The 22,835-nt window shown below is 37.5% G+C and overlaps 1 protein-coding gene across 1 annotated transcript in view; it reads left to right on the top strand.

Moving 5' to 3' along the window:
• Positions 1-22,835, top strand: part of HMCN1 (hemicentin 1) — a 457,974-nt gene that overhangs the window by 162,948 nt on the left and 272,191 nt on the right. The window contains exons 29-34 of the mRNA XM_077452653.1: positions 1,132-1,258; positions 2,134-2,288; positions 4,870-5,148; positions 7,431-7,712; positions 20,519-20,627; positions 22,536-22,705. Coding sequence (XP_077308779.1) covers positions 1,132-1,258; positions 2,134-2,288; positions 4,870-5,148; positions 7,431-7,712; positions 20,519-20,627; positions 22,536-22,705 — 1,122 coding nt within the window. The remainder of the gene's footprint in view (positions 1-1,131; positions 1,259-2,133; positions 2,289-4,869; positions 5,149-7,430; positions 7,713-20,518; positions 20,628-22,535; positions 22,706-22,835) is intronic.

Here is a 22,835-nt window from a genome sequence, read left to right as displayed (position 1 = left end):
CCCCCCCTTTGTTTATAGCACAAGGCCCAGTATATTGGTGCCCATTGAAAAGGGCAAGGCTCATAATAAAAATCCCTTATGCTGTTAGCAAGTGAAGTTCCCCATACTTTGATGATCGGTGAGGAAGTGCCTCCACTACACTGGTGGTTGTTGTGCTGCTCTTAAACTGGAGGTGAATGTAGAAGTTTCCCTTTACACTTTGGGTCAGTGAGGTTTTCCCATTGATGGTTTTGGTAACGTTTCCACAATAGCTTGCAGGTCCACTCCAAAACCAGATTGCTCTGAGGTCATGGAGATAGGGATTTGTGCTCTCTTATGGTTTGTTGTAATATTCCTTTGATAAATACGAAAAATAACTTCCTGTGCTCTCTGCTGCTCTGTTATTATATTATTAAGGTTTTTTGCAGATTTCTCTGTGATGTATTGAAAAAGGAGAGATGATGCATTCAGTCTTGTCCTGGTGAAAACTATTTTCCTCCATAGAAACAGTACAGTGGTTAAACATTGTCACTTTGGGGTTGATATACTAAGACTAGAAATCTGGTGCAGCTGTGCAAGGTAGCCAATCAATGTCAAACGTCTGCTTGTTCAAGTAAGCTTTGCCGAAAAAAATAGAAGCAGATTGGTTTCTATGCCGAGCTGCACCAGATTTTGCACTTTCCAGTTTTAGTAAATCAACCCCTGTAGGACCAAAGGTATTTTATTGGTGTCATTAAACTTAGAATACTGACATGCAATTTGGGTTGGAAATATATATATATATATATATATATATATATATATATATATATATATATATATATTTTTTTTTTTTTTTTTTTTCTTTTTTTTTTTTTTTTCTTTTTAATGTTTTGATTGTGTTGAAAAAACCTTTAAATACATTGTGCACACATTCCAAAGTGGTCATGTTCCAAGCATGTTCCCATCTGACCAGACAGTTGTATAAATACTGTTGTATAAATTAAAATGTAGGAATTCTTATTTATTATGCTTTGTAAATGATCCTATCTGTCTACACGTATGCACTGTGTTTGATTTTGGACTATTCAAACATGGTAAGATTTTTTAGCTGCCAGAATGAACTAACAATATAATATATATACTATATGTATCATTCACATTTTGTTTCAGAACCACCTGAAATTCCTGGTAGTGGAACAGTCGATGACATTTCTGTAATTATTGGAAGAGCAGCTAAGATAAAATGTGAAGTAAAAGGAAAGCCCTATCCTGCTATTCAGTGGTTCAAAGATAATAGGTAAGACATATAGGTCTCATACTGATAATCAGTGTAGGCATAAGGGCTCCCTATTTAACCACTTGACCTCCGGAAGGTTTTACCCCCCTTCATGACCAGTGTTTGCAATGGTGTTTTTGCAATATGGCACAGTGCTACTTTAACTGGCAATTCCGTGGCCATGCAACACTGTACGCAAATTAAATTTATATCCTTTTTTAACAAAAATATAGCTTTATTTTGGTGGTATTTGATCACCACTGGGTTTTTTATTTTTTATTATATAAACAAAAAAAGACAGAAACTTAAAAAAAAACAATGTTTTCTACTTTATGTTATAAAACACAATAAAAAAAAATAAAATCATATTTCTTCACAATTTTGTAGGCCAAAATGTATTTCTGCTACATGTCTTTGGACATGTTAAAAATGTTATGAGGACTCAATAATGTACAAACATTGCTCTAAAAACATTTTCAATATAAACAAATTATATAAACTCCTCCTCCCTGTATATCCTTGCATGCAATTGTGCAACATGACAAAATGTACATGGTTCTTCCACTAATATGATTGTGAATGTTTAAGGAATTTTAGCAAATGAACAATACATACTGTACAGTGAACATGAAGAGACCCCACTGAAATCACAGATTTTTTTCTGTCATGCCTGATATATTACAAGCTGGATACAAGAAGTTGTTTAAAGCTTGAGAAGCTTTAGGAGTGAAATCTCACTTGGTGGGAAGATCTTGCTATTAGGGTACCAAAGAAAACCAAGAAAATTACAAGTGATTTGTCCCAGCAGCATCTACCCATAGCAGAAAATGTTTTTATTTTAAGAATCAGTATTCTTTTCACATTGTAACTTTAACTTTTCCTGACTTTTATTATAGATTAGTTGGAGGAGGAGACACAAATGTTAACATTTTAGAAAATGGACAGGTTTTGTACATAAAGAACTCACGTTTAACTGACAGTGGACAATATAAATGTGTAGCAACTAATTCAGCTGGCTTGCAAACTAAAGAAAGTAAATTAGTTGTTAATGGTAAGTTAAATGTAATGTAAAATGTAATGCATGCATATTATATTTCCTTATCACATACAGCATATATAGGTATATATCCTATTCAGCTAATATAACATTAGCCATCACTTCAAATATATATTCATAGAAATAGATATCCTACTTAGCTGATGTAACATTGTTCATCATTTCAAGATTACTACTCAGTTCAAGGTTTGTTATTTATAGTGGATTGCAGTTTATACAGGAAGTACTTTGAGCTGCACAGTGCCACCACAACAGACATCAATGGGTCTTATTAACTAAGGAAATAATCAAAACCAGGGATTCTTTGCTGTAGGATTCCTGAACATTTATCTCTGCACATAATTATAGTCCATGAACCTATCTAGGATATGTACATCAATGCTTGCAGTTTACAGTGCGGGCCTAGACTGAAGCATGTGTTGAACATCCAGATTCAGTGCATTACGAATTACCATGTCTGCGTTTTCCCTGTATATTAAAAAAAACAATAACATGGGCATTGAATTCTTTTTTCTTTTTTTTTCCCCTTTTTTTGCATTGAATTCTAAATCAGAATGCATGCACTGTGATTCCCCCTGCACAACATGCACCTTGGCATTCTTACTTATACTCATTTTCTACAGTTCCCTTTATTGATATCATTATGCTCTTCATTCAATTTTGTTCCTACCTGAGATGTGGCCAAAAATCATTAGCATTAATCACATTTTGATTTTAAGCATACTGTCTTTTAGGTGGCAAAGTTCTTTACAAGACACAATTCTTAGTAAATGTACTGTATTTATGCAATGTCTTATGTTTTCACGTGTACGGGAGACACACAATAAATACTGTGATTGTATGATTTGGGTATCTGCTCAAGTTTGGTGCATCAATGCATAAATCCAAGGAGTCTACATTTCTGGATTGTGGGAGACAGCATTCAGTCCAAGCAGAAGCACAATGACCATTTTTATGGCCTGTGTTGATGGGTTTTGGGGTGTGTTGATGGCATTAGTTTAATATTAATTTGAGACACTTTTGAGATCATTCGGAAATTCATTGACAGTGGCATTTATCATGAAGTTGACCTCCTTCTGACCTGTATTTTACCTTTTCAAACATGTTTTACATTCCAACAACCAAAGAGGTAAACCACACTCTCACAAACCCCACAAAAATGGGGCCATCAAAACATAAATATAGATATAACTAAAATGTCCATAAAATAGTTCAATTTAGGTGCTCAGTGCAAAAAATTCCAAACGTGATAAAAAGCGACCACAAAGGATATCATGCTCCTTCTCTCCACCAAATAAGTGTACAGCGCACTCACCAGGGATTTATGACCCCTTTCACTCAAAGGAAGTCACAAAACACTTTATATATCCCCAAATGGTAGTCTCTCACACAGAGCCATGAAGTTCAGTTCTCAGTCCCATCCAACATAGAATCCCGTACACTTGGACAAATGGACACCAGCATACACTCATTGGTGCTCCTGTGCATTTAGGAGACTCTACATATATCTCAGTGACCTTTTAACACTCCACTACTGGTACATCACATTTTGCCACACAATGCAGCTAAATAAATAGTTTCTGATGCTGCATGCCCAGTCAACTGCTTTATTAATTTCCTTGCATGCTGAAGCTGATGCATTATGGCCCATGAGTAATTTGAAGCAGCCTGATACAAACTTGAATAAAGCAGTGGACTGTGCATGCAACATCAGAAACCATTTATTTAGCTGTATTGCGTGGTGAACTATGATGCACCAGTAGTGGAGTGTTAAAAGGAGCATCAGTGAGTTATGCTGGAGTGTCCATTTGTCCAAGTGTACGAGGATCTATGTGGGAGGGAACTCTATGGCCCAGTGGGAAAAAACTTCCAGTTGAGGATATGTAAAGCACTTCCTTTAGTAAAAGGGGTCATAAATCCTCAGGGCATGTGTTGCACACTTATTTGGTTACAAGCACAATATAATATGGGATTTTTTGCACTGAGTCCGTAAATTTGACTATTTTATGGACATTTTAGTTGTATCTATCTTTATGTTTTGATGACAACATTTTTTGTGGAGTTTGTGAGAGCATGAAGATAAAACACCTTCTGTGTGCAGTAGCCCCCCAGCCCCCTAATATTTACCTGAGCCCCATCTAGAGCCAGCAATTTTGCACAAGAGTCTCAGCTGGCCAGGACTCTCTCTCCTCGTTGGCTGAGACAGCAGCAGTCTGAATGGACACAATAACACAAAGAACAGCGGCTCGGCTCGGGTGCCCCATAGCAATTTGCTTGCTATGGGGGCACTAGGTAGGAGGGAGGGGCCAGGGGTGCTGACAAGGGACTCGAGAAGAGAAGAATCTGGGTTTCTTTGTGCAAAACCACTGCATAGAATAGTTAAATATGACATGTTTTATTATTTTTAAACAGAAAAAAACAAGACTTTAATATCACTTTAAATCTTATGATGAGCAGCTCTCCAAACAAATATTTTTAGAGGTTATTTTATTACATTTGAGTTGACTTTCACTTGTTATTTTTTACATTTGAAAGTAACACTGACATTATTTTACAAAATGCTATTTTTTCCTAGTTCCACCCAGCATTAAGAATGAAAACACTACGACAGAGTTATCTTTTAATGTGGACAGCAGCATCAGCCTTGAATGCGATTTTTGGGGATTTCCTTATCCTGCAATAACATGGTATAAAGATGGTGAAAGAATTCAGGCGAGCACACATATCAGTTTCACTGAAGATGGCAAATATCTTCATATTTCAGAGGTTAAGGTTACACATTCAGGCAAATACAAGTGTTATGCAACAAATTCTGCGGGACATGCTGAGAGAGAGTATCTGCTTGATGTTTATGGTAAGATATATGCTCTTCATGTTTTCATTGTACAATGTGAAACTCATATTTACACTGACCTATACATGTGTAATAACTTGAAGTATATATATATATATATATATATATATATATATATATATATATATATATATATATATATATATATATATATATATAAAAGTAATATTTAAGCTATAATGATTAAATTGAATACTATTACAATGTAGAAAAGATGTTTGCTGAATACTGGTATAGTTCTTTTCAAATACCTGCAGTGATGTTGTCTAACCAATAATGGAATAATAACTATACTATACTATAACAGAACAAAATACAAGTAAGTGTTACACTTATGCATTGTTTAGCATTCACACACTTAAAGTTATAAAATATATCTAAAGCTATATCTGCCTTAAAACTGAAGCCTAGATATGATCACATAGTTACATTGGTGCAGCGTGGACTAATGTAATATTTAATACCCAAGGGACAAGTTTGCAAGGTAACAATCATTGTAGTATTCCCCACTATTACAGTGTATGCTGCAATCTTCTGAGTTCTGTGCTAAGCGCATACCTCCTGCTTACTGACAACAGGGGGTTGCTCGCTTGGCACCAATGCCATTTAAAAAAGGCATTGTCTAAATTGGTTGCAGCAGAAAGGTGGAGTGAGGGTGTAATGAGCTCCACTTCGAACAGTAAGCAAATGCCTTGTTTTCATTGAAAAAATACAATACATTCTGATTGAGTAATCACCGGTGATTGGTATGCAGAAGGCTAGGACAACAGTGGGAGCCATTGGCTTCCATTTCTGTCAAGCACAGCCAGTGAGCCAATGAGGAGAGAGTGGGGCAGGGTCAGGCTGCATTCTGTGCAGTGGCTCGGGAGTGACCCCACTCGGGTCAGGCCGGGAGCGATGGTGGGGGACCCAAGGAGAGGAGGATCGGGGCTGCTCTGTGCAAATCTACTGCACAGAGCAGGTCAGTATAACATGTTTGTTATTTACAAAAAAAGCCTTTAGTATCACTTTAAGTACATGGCTCTATTATTTGACACTGCTTTGCACTCTAAAGCCCTGTACACACGGTCGGACTTTCCGACGGAAAACGTGCGATCTGAGCGTGTTGTCGGAAATTCCGACCATGTGTAGGCTCCATTGGACTTTTTCCATCGGAATTTCCGACACACAAAGTTTGAGATCTGGATCTAAAATTTTCCAACAACAAAATCCGTTTGCTTAAATTCCGATCGTGTGCAGACATTTCTGATGCACAAAGTGCCACGCATGCTCAATATATTACGAGACAAAAGCTACTGGCTATTGAACTTTCTCTTTATAGTCCCATCATACGTGTTGCATGTCACCATGTTCTTGATGATTGGAATTTCCGACAACTTTGTGCGGCCATGTGTATGTAAGACAAGTTTGAGCCAACATCCATCAGAAAAAATCCGATGGATTTTGTTGTCGGAATTTTCGATCATGTGTACAGGGCAAAAGAAGCTAATATTGGGGGATTTTTTTAATGTGCAAACTAAGCTGAACTAAACTTGTGTTCCATTCAAACATTCAATGAATTGTAGGGGAATTCTGAATATTTCAACAGTTAAAGCGTTTTTAAAACGCTGGATGTTTTTTTTCCCCTTTACCCTGCAAGGTACTATCATAATATGCTAGTATTGCATTGCATACTAGCAAATTATCTTAAACTTACCTTAAAGCGAACATCTTCCAGTGCGGAGATGTCAGCGTTGGAGACACTCCCATCTTCATCCGTCTTGCTTCCTGGGTTCGCATGCAGGCTTACTGATAGGTAAAATTTCGTAATGGAAGTTTACTTCCCCTTTAAGACTAAATACCATAAGCCACATGACTAATATTGTTTAATGATTAGAAAACAATTGAAGAATAGATTTGCAAAACTTTAGATTTGCAATGTGATGTCATCTGAAGTGAATTTTCTTTGCTAAAAACATTTTTTTTTTAAATATGTTATTAAAAAGATGAACCAATATGAGTATAAATAAATCTAATGCAAACGTTTAGAACAGAACTGAAATATTACTTTGAGAGATAATCCATCTATGTCACATTTCTTTTAAATCAAAACAGGATGTTATATTCAAGTCCATTTGTATGCTTTTGGGATTTAAATAACTAAACTATACTATAACTATACTATAACTATAATACCTATAAGTATTTTAATGCATCTTTTTATATGTGTCTGAAATAAGTTCTGTCTGTCCTGCCCATGGTACCCTGCTGTTCCAACAACTAAAATTCATCTTGTTGAGTAGTTCCAGCTTCCATTCATAAAGACTTAAGCAAGCCTCAAACCACAAAGGTCATAGTTGGTAAACCTCTTGTACTGGAATGTGAAGCCACAGGACATCCATTACCCTTAATCACTTGGCTAAAAGAAGGAGTGCCTATACAGATAAGTGACAACATACGTCTTCTGTATAATGGAAAAAAGCTGGAGATAAAGTCAACAGTGGAGTCTGACCAAGGACAGTATATCTGCGTGGCCACAAATCTAGCAGGAGAATCTGAAATGATATACAATGTTCACATTTTAGGTAAGCTGAACTCTCTCCAGAAGTCTTGTTCATTACCCGCATATTTAACATAAACCGATTACTAAAGATGAGCTCCAGGTGCATAAACACCATGTAATGCAGCTAGTACTTGAATTTGGCCTCTTGTAATTCCCTGCACAGTAGAACTCAGACTGGAGGATGGATGGACAGCGGTAGGAAACAATTAGGTGTACTTCATGCAAAGTCTGCTGAGCTCACCTTCATCCAAAGTCTGCTGCTCCTTCATTGTCCAATTACAGGCTAGAGGGCAGGGAGGAGGAGATTTTTTATTCATAACAGAAATCATTTTAAATGTTTACCTGAGAAAATGTGGAATTTTAAGAAAAAATTTAGGTCTTTTTCAAATTGATGGCTATAACACATCTCATAAAAGTTTGGACAGGGCAACAAAAAGCTGTAAAATAAGTGGTACATAGTTGAAAGAACATTTTGCAACTAATTAGGTTAATTGGCAACAGGTCAGTCACATGATAAAAACTACATCTTGGATCTTGGAGAGTGATTGATTTCCTAAAGGTAACTAGACTGTACACTTTGCAAAGTGCTTAGTAAATGATCAGAAGCTCTGCTGACTTCCATTATACAATCATGTGCAAGAAAAAACACTGTTTTTTTTATTATCCTTGCACGTGATTGGGTACTCTTTTCAAAGTGAAGATTTTACTTGTTTACTAAGCTTTGGAGCAATTGCACTTGCAGGATGCAACTGTACTTTGCAAAGAGCACAGTCTATTTTCCTTTATTAAATGAACCCTAGAGTGTTCTCAGAAGTAAAGATGGGCAGAGGTTAACCAGTCTAAGAAAAGCTATGTTAAACAATTGTCGATCAATTGCAGAATAATGTTCCGCAATGTAAAGACTTTAAATATATCCTTAGCTACAGTACATAATATAATCAAAGGATTCTGAGAATTTGGAGAAATCTCTGTGCGCAAGGGATAAGGCCGAAACACAATCCTGGATATATTTATAATCTTTGGGCCTTTACATGGCACTGCATTAGAAACAGGCATGATTCTGTGATGGACATCACTTCATGGGCTTGGGAATACTTTAAAAAATCACTGTCTGTGAACACAGTTTGCAATGCCACCCAAAAATGCAAGATAAGAATATATCATGCAAAGCAGAAGCCATATTTGAACATGATTCATAAAGGCCATCATCTTATCTGGGACAAAGCTCATTTATATTAGTCTGTTGCAAAGTGGAAGACTCTCCTGTGGTCAGAGGAATCTAAATTTGACCCAAAACCCACAACCATGGATGCCGCGGTCTCTGGATTACAGAGGAGACAGATTGTCTGGCCTGTTATCAACCCTCAGTTCTCGTTCAAAAGTTTTTATTTTATGTTAAAATAAATTACATGTATAGAATATAAGACAAATTATGCGATACCAGAAATAAAAAGTAGACATATTGAAGTACGGATGATACAAAGCAAAGAAGAATTTCAAGATATTCTCATGGGAATAACAATAAATGGCCTTATATATTTTAGAATTTGAAAACATTCTTATAGCTGAGTTTTAAACATTTTAATCCCAAGAAAATATAAATATGTCTAAAAGAAAATATATGATTTTAAAGTTTTGACCATAACTTCTAAAGTATGTTTTAGTAAGTATTATATAGTAAGGGAAGAACATAAAAGGTATATAGGAGGGGAAGGGGAGGGAATAATTCTCCGGAGGAGGTTTTATATATCAGCTAATGTTGTAATTCTATAAAAAATCTTAATCACCATAACAATAAAACTCGGTTGTCAATATTATCTGACGTAAAATATTTAATCCAGGGTTTCCATATATCATCAAACTTTGTCATCTGGTTTTTATCTATAGCGTCCATTTTAGCATGGATGAAAGATTGATTCATTCTACGTTTGGTTTCTGCAATATTCACCACATCTGTTTTCCACGCATTGGCTATAGTCTGCTTTGCGGCTATCAGGAGTCTAAGAACTAATTTGAATTGTTTTTGATTCAGAAAGGCTGGTTTTAAATTAAGGAGAGCTATAATTGGGTCTGGAAAAATTGGACGATCAAAAAATTTTGTAATTATCAGAAAGATCTTTTTCCAAAATGATTGTACAATTGAGCAATGCCACCAGGTATGTATATAGGTACCCTTTTCTGGACAGCCACGAAAGCAGAGGTCAGTGTTGTCTGTTGAGAATTTGGTGATTCTCGCAGGAACCAAATGCCAGCATGTGAAAACTTTATATGATGATTCAGACGCCAATATATTTATAGAGGAAGATTTTGTGAAAGACCATATGTTGGACCAAGACCTAGAATCAATCGTACAATCCAAATCTTTTTCCCACTTGGCCACATATTTAGGTATAACAGTATTAAAATTAGATATCAATTGTGTATACAATGATGTAATACGACCTTTAGCGTGTGGTTCCTTGAGACAAAATCTTTCAAATTGAGAAATATTATGTACGTTTACATTTAAATTGAGAAGAGGAGTATAAAAAAATTTGATTTGGAGATATCTGAATATTTCTGATTGTGGAAGCTTATATAATTCACATAGATCTGTAAAAGATTTTATTGATGTATTTGAAGTTAAATTATATAGACAAGTGATACCAGCCTTAGACCAAGCTTTAAAGGTTTTGGGATATTTCCAGGCTGGGTATAAAGTCGGATTCTTGTGGAAAGATAATAGCGGATTTTGTGGAGATTGCAGACCATGTGAATTTCTATACCTATCCCATATAGATAGAGAGTGCTTAGAAATGGGGTTATTTATAGACTTACGATCCGCAGGTTGTAACCATAATATGTTGTTTATAGGAAGAGGATCACAGTCTACAGCTTCAATGAGGACCCATAAAGGAATCTCTGTAGAAGAGTGATATTTTGTTAATTGAGATAATTGAGCTGCCTTATAATATATGTTATGTATATGTAAGTCTGGAAATCCCAAACCACCCAAAGCTTTGGGGAGAACAAGTGTTTTTTTGTGAAGTCTGGGTTTTATTTTCCCCCAAGTAAATTTCGTTACTTTTTGTTGAATCAGCCTAAGAAAATATGCAGGAATATGAATCGGAAGAGTTCTGAATAAATATAAAAATTTCGGAAGAACAGACATTTTTATGATATTGATTTTCCCAAACCATTATATCGGCATTGATGACCAATTAGATAAAGACCATGTAATATTTTTTAATAGAGCTGAGTAATTAGCTACAAATAAATCGGAGGGGTTGGGAGTAAACTGCACACCCAAATATGGGAGGCTATGATCTACCCACTTAAAGGGTAGTGAATTTTGTAAAGATTGTTTATCTTTCTCGACAAGTGAAATGTTTAATGCTGAAGATTTTTGAATATTGACCTTAAGGCCCGAAATAAATGAGAATTCTTTTAGTATAACCATAAGATTTGGGGCCGAAACATGTGGAGAAGATAGAAAAAGGAGAATATCGTCTGCGAATAAACAGAACTTATGATGAAAGCCACCCATTTCAATACCTGTTATAGTGGGTTCCATCCTAATTCTTTGTGCTAAAGGTTCAATGAGTAAAGCAAATAATAATGGCGAAAGTGGACATCCTTGACGAGTCCCCTTCAGTATATTAAACTCGTCCGATTTGTACCCTGCATATCTGATATAAGCTTTGGGATCTTGATACAAATTAGAGATCCATCGTAAAAAATGAGGGCCAAATCCCCATTTGGAAAGGGTATAGTTCATATATGACCATGATACTGTGTCAAAAGCTTTCATAATATCTAAAGAAAGAAAACAAGTGGGAATACGTCTTTTTTTAGCGGCATGTGACAGGAGTGTTGCACATCTAATATTATCTCCTGCTTGACGTAATGGAATGAAGCCCACTTGATCATGATGTATAAGATTGCCTATAATAGTATTTAATCTGTTAGCTAGAATTTTAGCAAAATTTTTTATGTCCAAATTTAGTAATGAAATAGGGCGATAATTAGACCATATTGAATCGTCTGTGTGAGGTTTAGGGAGCATACAGATAATTGCAGTTAGGGTTTCTCTTCTAAAAGAATGACCTTCCAAAAGGGAATTAAAAGTATTTGTCAAGACTGGAGATAGGGTGTCTACAAACGTTTTGTAATACAGCGCAGAAAAACCATCAGGACCTGGCCTTTTATTTAGTTTCAGATTTTTGATAACTTCAGATACATCTATAATTGACACTGGTTCCTCCATCATTTCCATTTGTGTTCGGTAGAGATATATGAGAGAAAAAATAATTCGCTCTAGAAGGGTCCAACTCATTATTAGAAGAGTATACATTTTTTAATTGTGTTTTGAATTTTTGTAATATTTTTAAAGGATTATTTGTGTATACCCCCCTAGAGATTTTCAGACGTATCGGTTTCATTGGGTTCTGGCAGGATTTTAATGCCCTGGCTAATAGTGTGTGAGGTTTATTCGCATTGATATAGAAATTGTGTTGTGATCTCTTGATGGTTTTATCCGCTGCTTCAGTAGGGAATAGATCAAATTCCAATTTAGCTTTGTCAAGATTTATTTTAGATAAAGAAGAAGGGTTATTTTGGAATGCTGTGTGACATTTATTGAAATTTGTTTCTAAAGTCTGACAAAGGATTTTCCGCTCTCTGTTGAATATGTTTGCTTGCTGTAGACATATACCACGGAGAACAGGTTTGTGTGCTTCCCATAATGTAGTCGGAGAGATGTCAGGTGTGGAGTTATATTTTATATAGTCTTTGAACCCAATTTCTATATATCTTTTTTGTGAGCTGGATTTTTGAGTAGGAAATCTCTTAATATCCATGTTGGATCTTTTTTTTTTTTTTTAATTATAGAGGCAACAGTAATGTCAAGTGCACTATGATCGGACCATGGGATGGGAATAATTTTGTAGATATTATTTCTGGAATTAGCCCTATGGACATAAATATATGGTCTATCCTAGAGAATGAGCGATGAGGGAACAAGTAATGTGTGTATTGTCTCTTGGTTGGATTAAATTCTCTCCAAGTATCTACTAGGTTATGTTTTGTAATTAGTTTTGATAAGAGTTGTTTGTCTGCTGTATGTGACTGTGGGATTGGTGATTTATCCAAAAATGGAAATACGGTCTGATTAGAATCTCCACATAGAATTGTAGTACTGTATATACTCGAGTATAAGCCGAGATTTTCAGCCTCTTTTTTGAGGCTGAAAGTGCCCCCCTCGGCTTATACTCGAGTCATCGCTGTCTGCCCGCTCGATCAGCGTGTCGAGCAGACAGACAGCGGCCATTCTATTCAAAAGCCGCGCCTCCGGCTCCGCCTTCGCCTGTGATAGGCGGAACACTGAATTTCCCAGCAGCCTGTGTTCCGCCTATCACGGACATCGTATCATCCTCGTACTACGGACGAGGATGATACGACGTCTGTGATAGGCGGAACACAGGCTGCTGGGAAATTCAGTGTTCCGCCTATCACAGGCGAAGGCGGCGGCGCAGCTTTTGAATTTTACAATGGCCGCCGACGAAGAGGGCACGGGACAGAGGCAAGGCAAGGCACGGCACGGCACGGGACGGGACGGGGGCAAGGCAAGGCACGACACGGGACGGATGCAAGGAGGCAAGGCACGGCACGGGACGGAGGCAAGGAGGCAAGGCACGGGACGGAGGCTCGGGACAAAGGTAGGCTGGACACACACACACACACACACACACACACACACACACACACACACACATGGATGGAGACACACACAGGGATGGATGGATGGATGGATGGAGACACACACACACAGGGATGGATGGATGGATGGATGGAGACACACACACACAGGGATGGATGGATGGATGGATGGAGACACACACACACAGGGATGGATGGATGGATGGACACACACACACACAGGGATGGATGGACGGACACACAGGGATGGACGGACACACAGGGATGGACGGACACACAGGGATGGACGGACACACAGGGATGGACGGACACACACACAGGGATGGACAGGCATGTCTCACCCTCGGCTTATACACGAGTCAATAAGTTTGCCAGTTTTTTTGGGGGTAAATTGGGGGCCTCGGCTTATATTCGGGTCGGCCTATACTCGAGTATATACGGTACCTATTTTGTGGTGTTCTATAGTTTTAAATAAATGAGAAAGAAAAGAAATTGGATTTTTGTTAGGAGCGTAGTATGATGTAATGGTGATAGCGGTATCAAGTAGGTGTCCTTTAAGAATCAAGTAACGACCTTCTGGATCCTTGATTTCCTTCATTAGTGAAAATGGTGTATTGCGATGGAAAGCTATAAGCACGCCTCCATTTTTAGAGGAGGCTGAAGCTGTGTATACTTGGGGGTAGTCTTTACTGAAAAATTTGGGAGTGGATTGTGACGAAAAATGAGTCTCTTGGAGGCAAACTATATGTGCTTTTTTGGATGAAAATATGCGGAAGGCTTTAGTGCGTTTGTGTGGAATGTTTAGTCCCTGAGTATTTAATGATATGATGTTTAATGGGGCCATGGAGTTGGGAAAAGTAAGTATATGTTGGTGTTTATGTTAGAACGTGTGTCATATAAGAAATTATTTGTCTCCAGAGTATAGGGGTGGAGGGAGGGAGGGGAAAGGAGATAATGACTGAAAAAGAAAATACAATTAATATACAATATTGAAAAATATCTTAACATATCTATGTTCTTAATGTGTCCATCGGGAGGTGAAAAACTCTCCCTCCAAGGGTACATGAGCCACTGTCAACTGCCCAGTGTACACCGAGCTGCTGAGGGTAGCAAGAGAGGGTGCAAGGAACTTCCCTGCAGAACACCAAGAGCCAATCATATAATTTAATTTTTCAAGCAAAAAAAAAAAAGTAAGATTAAGGTAACCTCAGAGACAAAGTAGAGAAGAGAGAGGAAAAAAAAAACAGTTATAATAAGGTGCCTAAATTATTAGGAACATTGCTTAAATAAGATTATGATAAAAATATTGATTGGAAGTCAGAAAAAAAACTCGGCAGTAACCATTCTGTTGAAAAGGCAAGATAGTAGCCTCAGTACAGGTGTTTATCAGTCCATAGTGTCCGCCAGATCTGGATCCGGAGGTGGAGATTGTATGCGACTTCTTTTCTGTGGATTGTAGTCTTCTTCTCTTCTGGAAGCAGAGGAGGGATTATCAGCATATGAGGATGATTTTTGGCGAGTGTCCGCAGCATCTCTTGATGTGATAATCATCCCTAGTTTCTGTAAAGTGGTTTTCAGGTCCTTAGCTGTTCGGCACATATATTTGCGACTTTGGAAAGTAAAACGCACTGAGAAAGGAAAGCCCCATTGGTAGATTATGTCATTTCGCTGTAATATTTGCAGTAGTGGTTTCAGGGTTCTTCTTTTGTTGATTGTAATTTGTGAGAGGTCTGTGAATAATTGATATTTATGACCCTGGAAAATTAGGGGATCTTTATTTCTAGCTGTATTTAGCAGTAGTTCCTTAGTGCGGTAGAAATGCAATTTTGTGATAATGTCACGGGGAGGACCATCTATTTTCTTTGGTGCTAGGGCTCTATGAACCCGGTCCATTTCAAGACGCTCTAGTGGGATAGCTGGTTGTAATTCTTGAAAAAGTGCAGTAATAGCACTGTTTAAATCAGTCACAGATTCGGGTATTCCTCTAATACGTATATTGGAGCGTCTTGCACGATTTTCGAAATCCTCCAATTTGGATTGTAATATGTCATTTTCCTTTTTAAGAAAATCTATTTCTGAGGCAATGTTAGATGTATAATTTTCCAGATCGTCTGCTCTAATTTCCAGTGCTGATGTACGCTGACCAAGTTCTCTAATTACTTTAATAAGTTTTGTGGTGGTGGTATCTGCAGTGGATTTGAGTGATTTTTTAAGCATATTTTCTATTTGTTTCAGCGTTACAGGAGGGGATAAGTCTTTTTGTGTGGAAAGTTCTAAATTCTCCAGAACTGACATATTTTTCTCAGGTATTTGGTTAGAGAGACTATGTGCCTTTAAGGAGAGAACATCTTTATGTAAAGCAGCAGAAGGGGCTGTCTGTTTGTTCTCCTCACTGTGTCTCCCCTCAGAGGGGGAGGGTTTCAGTGCCATACTGCTGTATGTGTGAGGCGGCGCTTTCTTGTTAATTTTCTGCCTCATGAGTCTCCTCTGACCCCCCTGAATGTCACCTATGTAAGGTAGGGATATTTATCTACCGTTTGGTATGATATATGTGCGGAGGGTCAAGTTACCTCCGCCGTTATATGGCTCCGTTGTCCTGCTGAGAAAGGAGCTCTAAGCCAGCATTACCTCTCGGCTCGGCTCCGCCTCCTCCCTATCAACCCTCAGTTCAAAAGCCTGTGTCTCTGATGGTATAGGGGTACATTAGGCATCATCAATGCTAAATGTTATATCCAGGATTTAGAGCAGCATATGCTCAGACAAGAATGGGACAACATTCCTCTCCCAAGATTCCTCAGCTCCCAAATGTTTACAGAGCATTGTTAACCACTTCACCTCTGACAGGTTTTATCCCCTTCATGACCAGACCATTTTTTGCAGCATTGCACAATTGCGCAGTCTTGCAACATTGTATGCAAATTAAATATATATATATATATATATATATATATATATATATATATATATATTTATTTTTCACACAAATAGGGCTCTCTTTTGGTGGTACTTGATCAACACTGGATTTTATTTTTTTCTATTAAACCCATTCCCGCAGAGCGTACGCAGATGTGCGTACTCGGCTTTCGGGGGTTATATTGGGATAATGCCCACCGCTGTAGGGATCATCCCGGTACCATTGTTAGAGTGGGCAATTGGCTTTCCAAGGATAATGACCGATACGGCTAAAAGCCGCTCGGTTGTTATCCCGGAGGAGCGGGAGGGGACGTCCCCCTCCCGCTGCCTCCTGCCGCTCTTCCTGGGCCTTACGGTGGCACGAGAGGGCCGATAGACGATCTGGCTCTTCCGGTGGCTAGTTTACAGACTCACAACATCACTTCCTGTTTATTCGGCTGCCAATGGCGCCGGATTTAAAAAAATATACAGTATTCAGAAACACCGTTTTCAGTGATCTGAATACTATGAAGTGCAAAGGAGGGATTTGGGATCTTTTAGACCCCCAATCCTTCCATAAAGAGTACCTGTCACCACCTATTACTGTCACAAGGGATGTTTACATTTCTTGTGACAGCAGTAAAAGTGATTACATTTTTTTTTAAACACAATTTAATAATATAAAAATAAATAAAATAAATAAGAAAAAATATGTTTCAAACCCCGTCACCAAGAGCTTGCGCAGCAAATAAAACGCATACAGAACTCGCGCCCGCATATGCCAACGGTGTTCAAGTCAATAATTCTAACATTAGACCTCCTCTGTAACTCTAACCTGGTAACCGTAAAAAAAATGTAAAGGGTCGCCTATGGAGATTTTTAGGTACCAAAGTTTGTCGCCATTCCACGAGTGAGTACAATTATAAAGCGTGACATGTTTGGTATCTATTTACTTGGCCTAACATCATCTTTCATATTATACAAAAAAAATTGGGATAACTATACTGTTTTTTTTTTTAGAATTCATGAAAGTGTCCCTTTTCCCAAAAAATTGTGTGCAGCTCTGCACAAATACCGTGTGAAATAAAATATTGCAACAATCGCTATTTTATTCTCTAGATTCTCTACTAAAAAAAAATATATATATATATATAATGTTTGGGGTTCTAAGTAATTTTCTAGCAAAAAATAGAGATTTTAACTTGTAAACACCAAATGTCAGAAATAGGCTTAGTCATGAAAGGAATAAACAAAAGAAGACCAAAAATGTAAAAAAAAAATATTTTCTACTTTCTGTTATAAAAACAAAATCCAAATGTCTTGATAAATGTATGCCAACATTATTCTGCTATATGTCCTTGATAAAAATCCCAATAAGTGTATATTATTTGGTTTCTGTGAACGTTATAGCGCCTACAAACTATGGTATGTATATTTGAAAATGTATCATTCCTGATGTACTGATGGCCTATTTCATTTCTTGAGGCCCTTAAAATGCCAGCACAGTACAAATACCCCCAAATTACCCCTCTTAACAAATATTAAATAATAAGTTATTCAATTTTTTTTATTTTTTTTTACTTTCCTACTTTTACTATTTTTTTTTACATACTTTCAACAGAGTAGTTCAGTGTCACCATAATGACACTGTACTACTCTGGAGGGGTGAATCTGGATTTTTGTTACAGTGAAGAGGGGATGCTACTCCATGGTAAACATGGCCTTGCCCCAATGAAACAAAGAAAGCCTCTCCAGGTGAGTGAGTCTCCACTTAATCCCCACACACACATAAAGAGTTTTTTTGGGAAGTGCAATTTCCGTAATCATTTGCTTTATGGCCATGTCCCAAACTTTTTTGGAATTGGGTTGTACTTTGCCATATTTTTCTTGCCCTGTCTCAAACTTTTTTGAGACATGTTGTTGCCATTAGTTTTAAAATTAACTTTTTTTCTTCCTAAAATGGTACATTTTCTCATTTTTTTGTAATTCCTTTATTGAATGCCAGAAGAAATAACAGGCGCATTGACAACAGTGATAAAACATACATCATTGCAAAACATAAACATCTCTGTAACACCCGGGTGGGAGATATAGAGACCACCCCCAACTTAGGCTTAAACAAAACATGGAAGCATTCCCGGACAGGGGGCTAGATTCCCCTCTAAGACCTCCGACACCAATTAGGCAGTTTAATCCCACCCAGGTGAGCGGTAATCATCACATGGCCATGCATTACAGTGAGATGCACAAATGTTGTTATTTTATAAAGAAAGGGAAGAGGAGGGAGATGGGCGATGGGCCGGGCCCCTGGTGGGCAGAGCTTACACTATTAAGAACTAGTTATTCCGGGGGAAGCCCACAACCCACTGCATCCTACATGGACTAGCCGGCAAAATCTAACCGTGAAAGAAAAAGGGCTGAGGAGGTGAAACAATAAAGGGGAGGGGGTTCTGAGGGAAAGGGACTACAAGGAAAGACAGTGGAAGGGGGGGCCAGAGAGAAAGGGAGAGAGATCAGAACAGAGAGACAGAGCAAGTAGAAGAAGCAAAGAAAAGATTCCAGGCAGGCTGAAGCAAAAGAACCTAACACAGGAGAGCAGAATAGTGACCGTGGGTGCCACCCAGCCGCAGGGAGGGGTCCAGAAGCCGGAGAACACATTTTCTCATTTTAAACATTTAATATGTTTTCTATTTTCTATTGTGAATAAAATATGGGTTTATGACATTTACAAATCATTGCATTGTGTTTTTATGTAGACTTTAAACAGCATTACAACTTTTTTGGAATTGGGGCAGAATATATGTAAACCACTGTCTAAATTCTGGGTGCTATATAAGTACCTGAAATAAACAATTAGATAAAGTATGAGCCTCAATTGTGAATTAAAATATTTTTTTTTCTGAAGTTCATCTTTAAGGTAATAAAGTGTTTGCTTAGTTTTAACACCGAAGAAGAACATCTTATTAAAAATGAAAAAAAACCTCTCCCAATTAGTACTGTATTTTTGGCAAAGTTTCTTGGCTGCATTTTGAGGCAAGTTATTAATGAACTGAAAACAACTTCTGTCTTTGCTCATTTTTTCACTGACAATAGTCACATTAGATTACATATTAGGGTTCAGAGTGTAGTTAGAGCTTGAAATTGGGATTTCATAACACGTATAAACGTTCTTATATGAGTTTATAGAGCAAAGCATTCACAAGAATCTGCCACTGAAGATGGAACAATACATGTGCGCATACTGTACACGGTTTCTTATCCTACCACATATAGTGTTAGGAGAACCCCTCAACTCTTACTAAACATACTGAGATTAAACTGTTGACTTTTGAGATCACATTTCCAATCATACTAATTTACTAAAAGGAAATGCACAAGAGTAGGGGGAAATTGCTATGAAGATAATTGGTGTGCATGGGTTTGAATGATCAAGGACTTTCTTAACTGATCAGCCAACATGTGCTAATGTTCGATGCATACTTTGCAGCCACTACTTTCAAGATGTATTAAACTTCAGGGCAATGCTGTTTTTGTGCTTAATATGCAAATAATGTGATATAAGTTGCATTTTAAGATTATGTCTAAAAAGATAAAACTAAAAAAATATCATAGTGTGTCAAGCACCAGGATTGCTCCCTAAGGTATGAAAGGCTAGTGTGCTACACAAAGGAGCAGCTTTCAAAGATCTGTATGCAGTGCTCTTGAAGTAAACATTGCAGCAGTCCTACATTTATCTTTACAACATGTAGTCGCAAATAGCAATGTGTGAAATGGCCAAAGCCTTCATTTCTGTGCATTGTATTTCATGCATGCAGAATGAGATCCCACCATGCACCTGATAATATATAATTCAGCATGGTTTGCAGATGCAGCAGTGGGTGCAGATATTTTTCAGTAAACAAAGCCCATCTTTGAGAGCCATCTTAACTGATATCACACAAGTTGCTATGACTTTTGAAAAGGTTCCTGCATTACTTTGGTCCAACTTGGAAGCAATTTCAGCCCTACAGGCTCCTAAATAGCATCCAAGTCATAAGGAATTTACAGGGCAAAGTCACAGGCAAGCAGCAGTGTTAACCAAACCTAAAATAAAACTCACACATGAAACTGTCACATTACTTAATTACTGTCACATCAACTGATGGGAAATAGTTTGTGTCCATTTCATCTTTAATACATACTGTACTTGCTTCATCACATCTATAGTTTTAAAATGTTTGTTCTATGCAATTTGTACAGTACCGCCAACTATAGAGGATATTGATGATCCAGGAGAGTACACTGTCATTGCGAGCAATCCTGTGGAACTGGAATGCTATATCAAAGGAATCCCCCTTCCATCTGTAATGTAAGATGCAAGAATATCTATTTTGTTTTCACATTCTTTATTATGTCTTTGTTGTCTTATCTCTTTTTGAGATTCATTTATGGATTATAGGCACCAGTTCAAATCAGTTAAATCCAAATATTTTGTTTTTTATAGTAGAAAATTAAAAGCTGATCCTCAAAATGTTCTGTCCTTACCCCAATTAGTTTCTTTATCACCTGGTGATCCGGACAGTAAGTCTATTATTATTGAACTTCCTTTAACAGACTAATGCCCTGTACACACGGTCGGACTTTCCGACAACAAAATCCTTCGGATTTTGGCCCAAACTTGTCTAGCATACACATGGTCGCACAAAGTTGTCGGAAAATCAGATCGTTCTGAACTAGGTGACGTACAATACGTATGACAGGACTATAAATGGGCCAGTAGCCAATAGCTTTCATCTCATAATTTATGCGTGCCACTTTGTCCATCAGAATTGTCTACACACGATCGGAATTTAAATGATCAGATTTTGTTTTCGGAAAATTTTAGATCCTGCTCTCAAACTTTGTGTGTCGGAAATTCCGATGGAAAAAGTCAGATGGAGCCCACGCACGATTGAATTTTCCGACAACTCAATCCGATCGCACATTTTCCGTCGGAAAGTCTGACCGTGTGTACAGGGCATAAGAAAATCGGGAGAATGATCATCTGGTTTTCTTTTATCTTTCACACCAGTTGAAATGGAGGATGGTACTAATTTAACAAAAATGATTGTATGACAAAGTTTTTTTTGGGTTTTTTTTTGCTTGACTTACTGTTGTTTATTGTTTTTGATTATGTGCAGTCTTTTGTATTAAATGTTTCTTGTATGAAAACAATACACATTAAACAAAAATCATTAGTTCTGTTCACGTAAGAGAAAAAAATTTGGAGTTTGTCCCTGTGGATATTTTTGTTTGGAAAATCTGAATTGAACGTATAAGTTGTGTACACACTAAACAAAAATCAAACAATCATTCCTTGTTTGAAAATTTTCTTCCAATTTTCTCATAGTGTGTAGCCCAATTAAACTATCCAGCAAAAGTGGGAGGTAGATGGTTGAGACAAATAGTTAAGAACAGAACTAAACCCATCAATGTAACTTTCTGAAGAGAGTTACATTAAGATCCCTTTCACACTGGGGCGCTTTACAGGCGATACAGCGCTAAAAATAGCACCTGCAAAGCGCGCTGAACCAGCCTCTGTTTTGTCTCCAATGGGAAAGCCCCGAGGGCTTTCACACTGGAGCAGTGTGCTAGCAGGATGGTAAAAAAAGTTCTGCTATACCACGGCAAAGCACCGCTGAATGAACCGTCAAGCCTCCAAATGACTGCTGTCATATCTCATGGCAACTTCAAATCAGAGGCTTAGATGGTAGCTTACTTGGCTGTAAAGAATAGGAAGGTTTTAATTCCATGCTAACACTGATGGGGGAACTACCAATTGTCAGCTATTATTTCCAAATGGAAAATAAAAATGGTTGAGGTAACTGCTTAAAAAGTGTTAGCTGAAGTTCAGCTTTAATTCACTAGTCTAGTCCTCCTAAATCTGCTAGCGCACCTAACACTACCCTTTACACAGACTGACAATGCTGATGTCCAAAAGTGTCTCCGTTGCTTCTCCATCCAGAGTGGAGACACCCTAAATCAGAGTGTGTCATTGGCCAGATCACCAGGTGAAATTAAAGGAAAATTCCCCAAAAAAGAAAACTAACATAGCCACCTCATAAACCGTAGGATTGATAAGGTAAGGGGTTTTTTTTGGTGATGAAATAAATTAGCCATTATTATTTCCATTAGCCTTTATGTGATTTTATTTTACAGTACGTTGTATAGCCACATCATTTTATAACCAGACACCCTGATACTAAGTGTAATATGATTTGTTTTCCTTCTTTAAAAGGTGGCTTAAAAATGGAATTCCTCTTGAGCCAAGCAATGATTTGCATATTCAAGCCAAAGGTCAAAAGCTCATAATTTCAAGCTCGGACTCATCCGATAGTGGCGTTTATGAGTGTGTTGTGAAAAATGAGGCTGGAACAAGTAGAAAAATATTTAACGTCAATGTGCATGGTAAATAACATAGACTCCTTCTTTTTAATGCATAATGACATGACATAATAGCATGTCAAGCGATGACATGCTAATTCCGTGTTTTAAAAGATACACATACTGAAAGGGACTCTGTTATAGAAGAAGAGGG

Source organism: Lithobates pipiens, unplaced genomic scaffold (assembly GCF_037356315.1).
Source record: "Lithobates pipiens isolate NorthernLeopardFrog02 unplaced genomic scaffold, aLitPip1_a1.2 Scaffold_23, whole genome shotgun sequence".
NCBI lineage: Eukaryota > Metazoa > Chordata > Amphibia > Anura > Ranidae > Lithobates > Lithobates pipiens.
The sequence above is the reverse complement of the archived record's forward strand: the minus strand, read 5'-3'. Positions and strand labels throughout refer to the sequence as shown.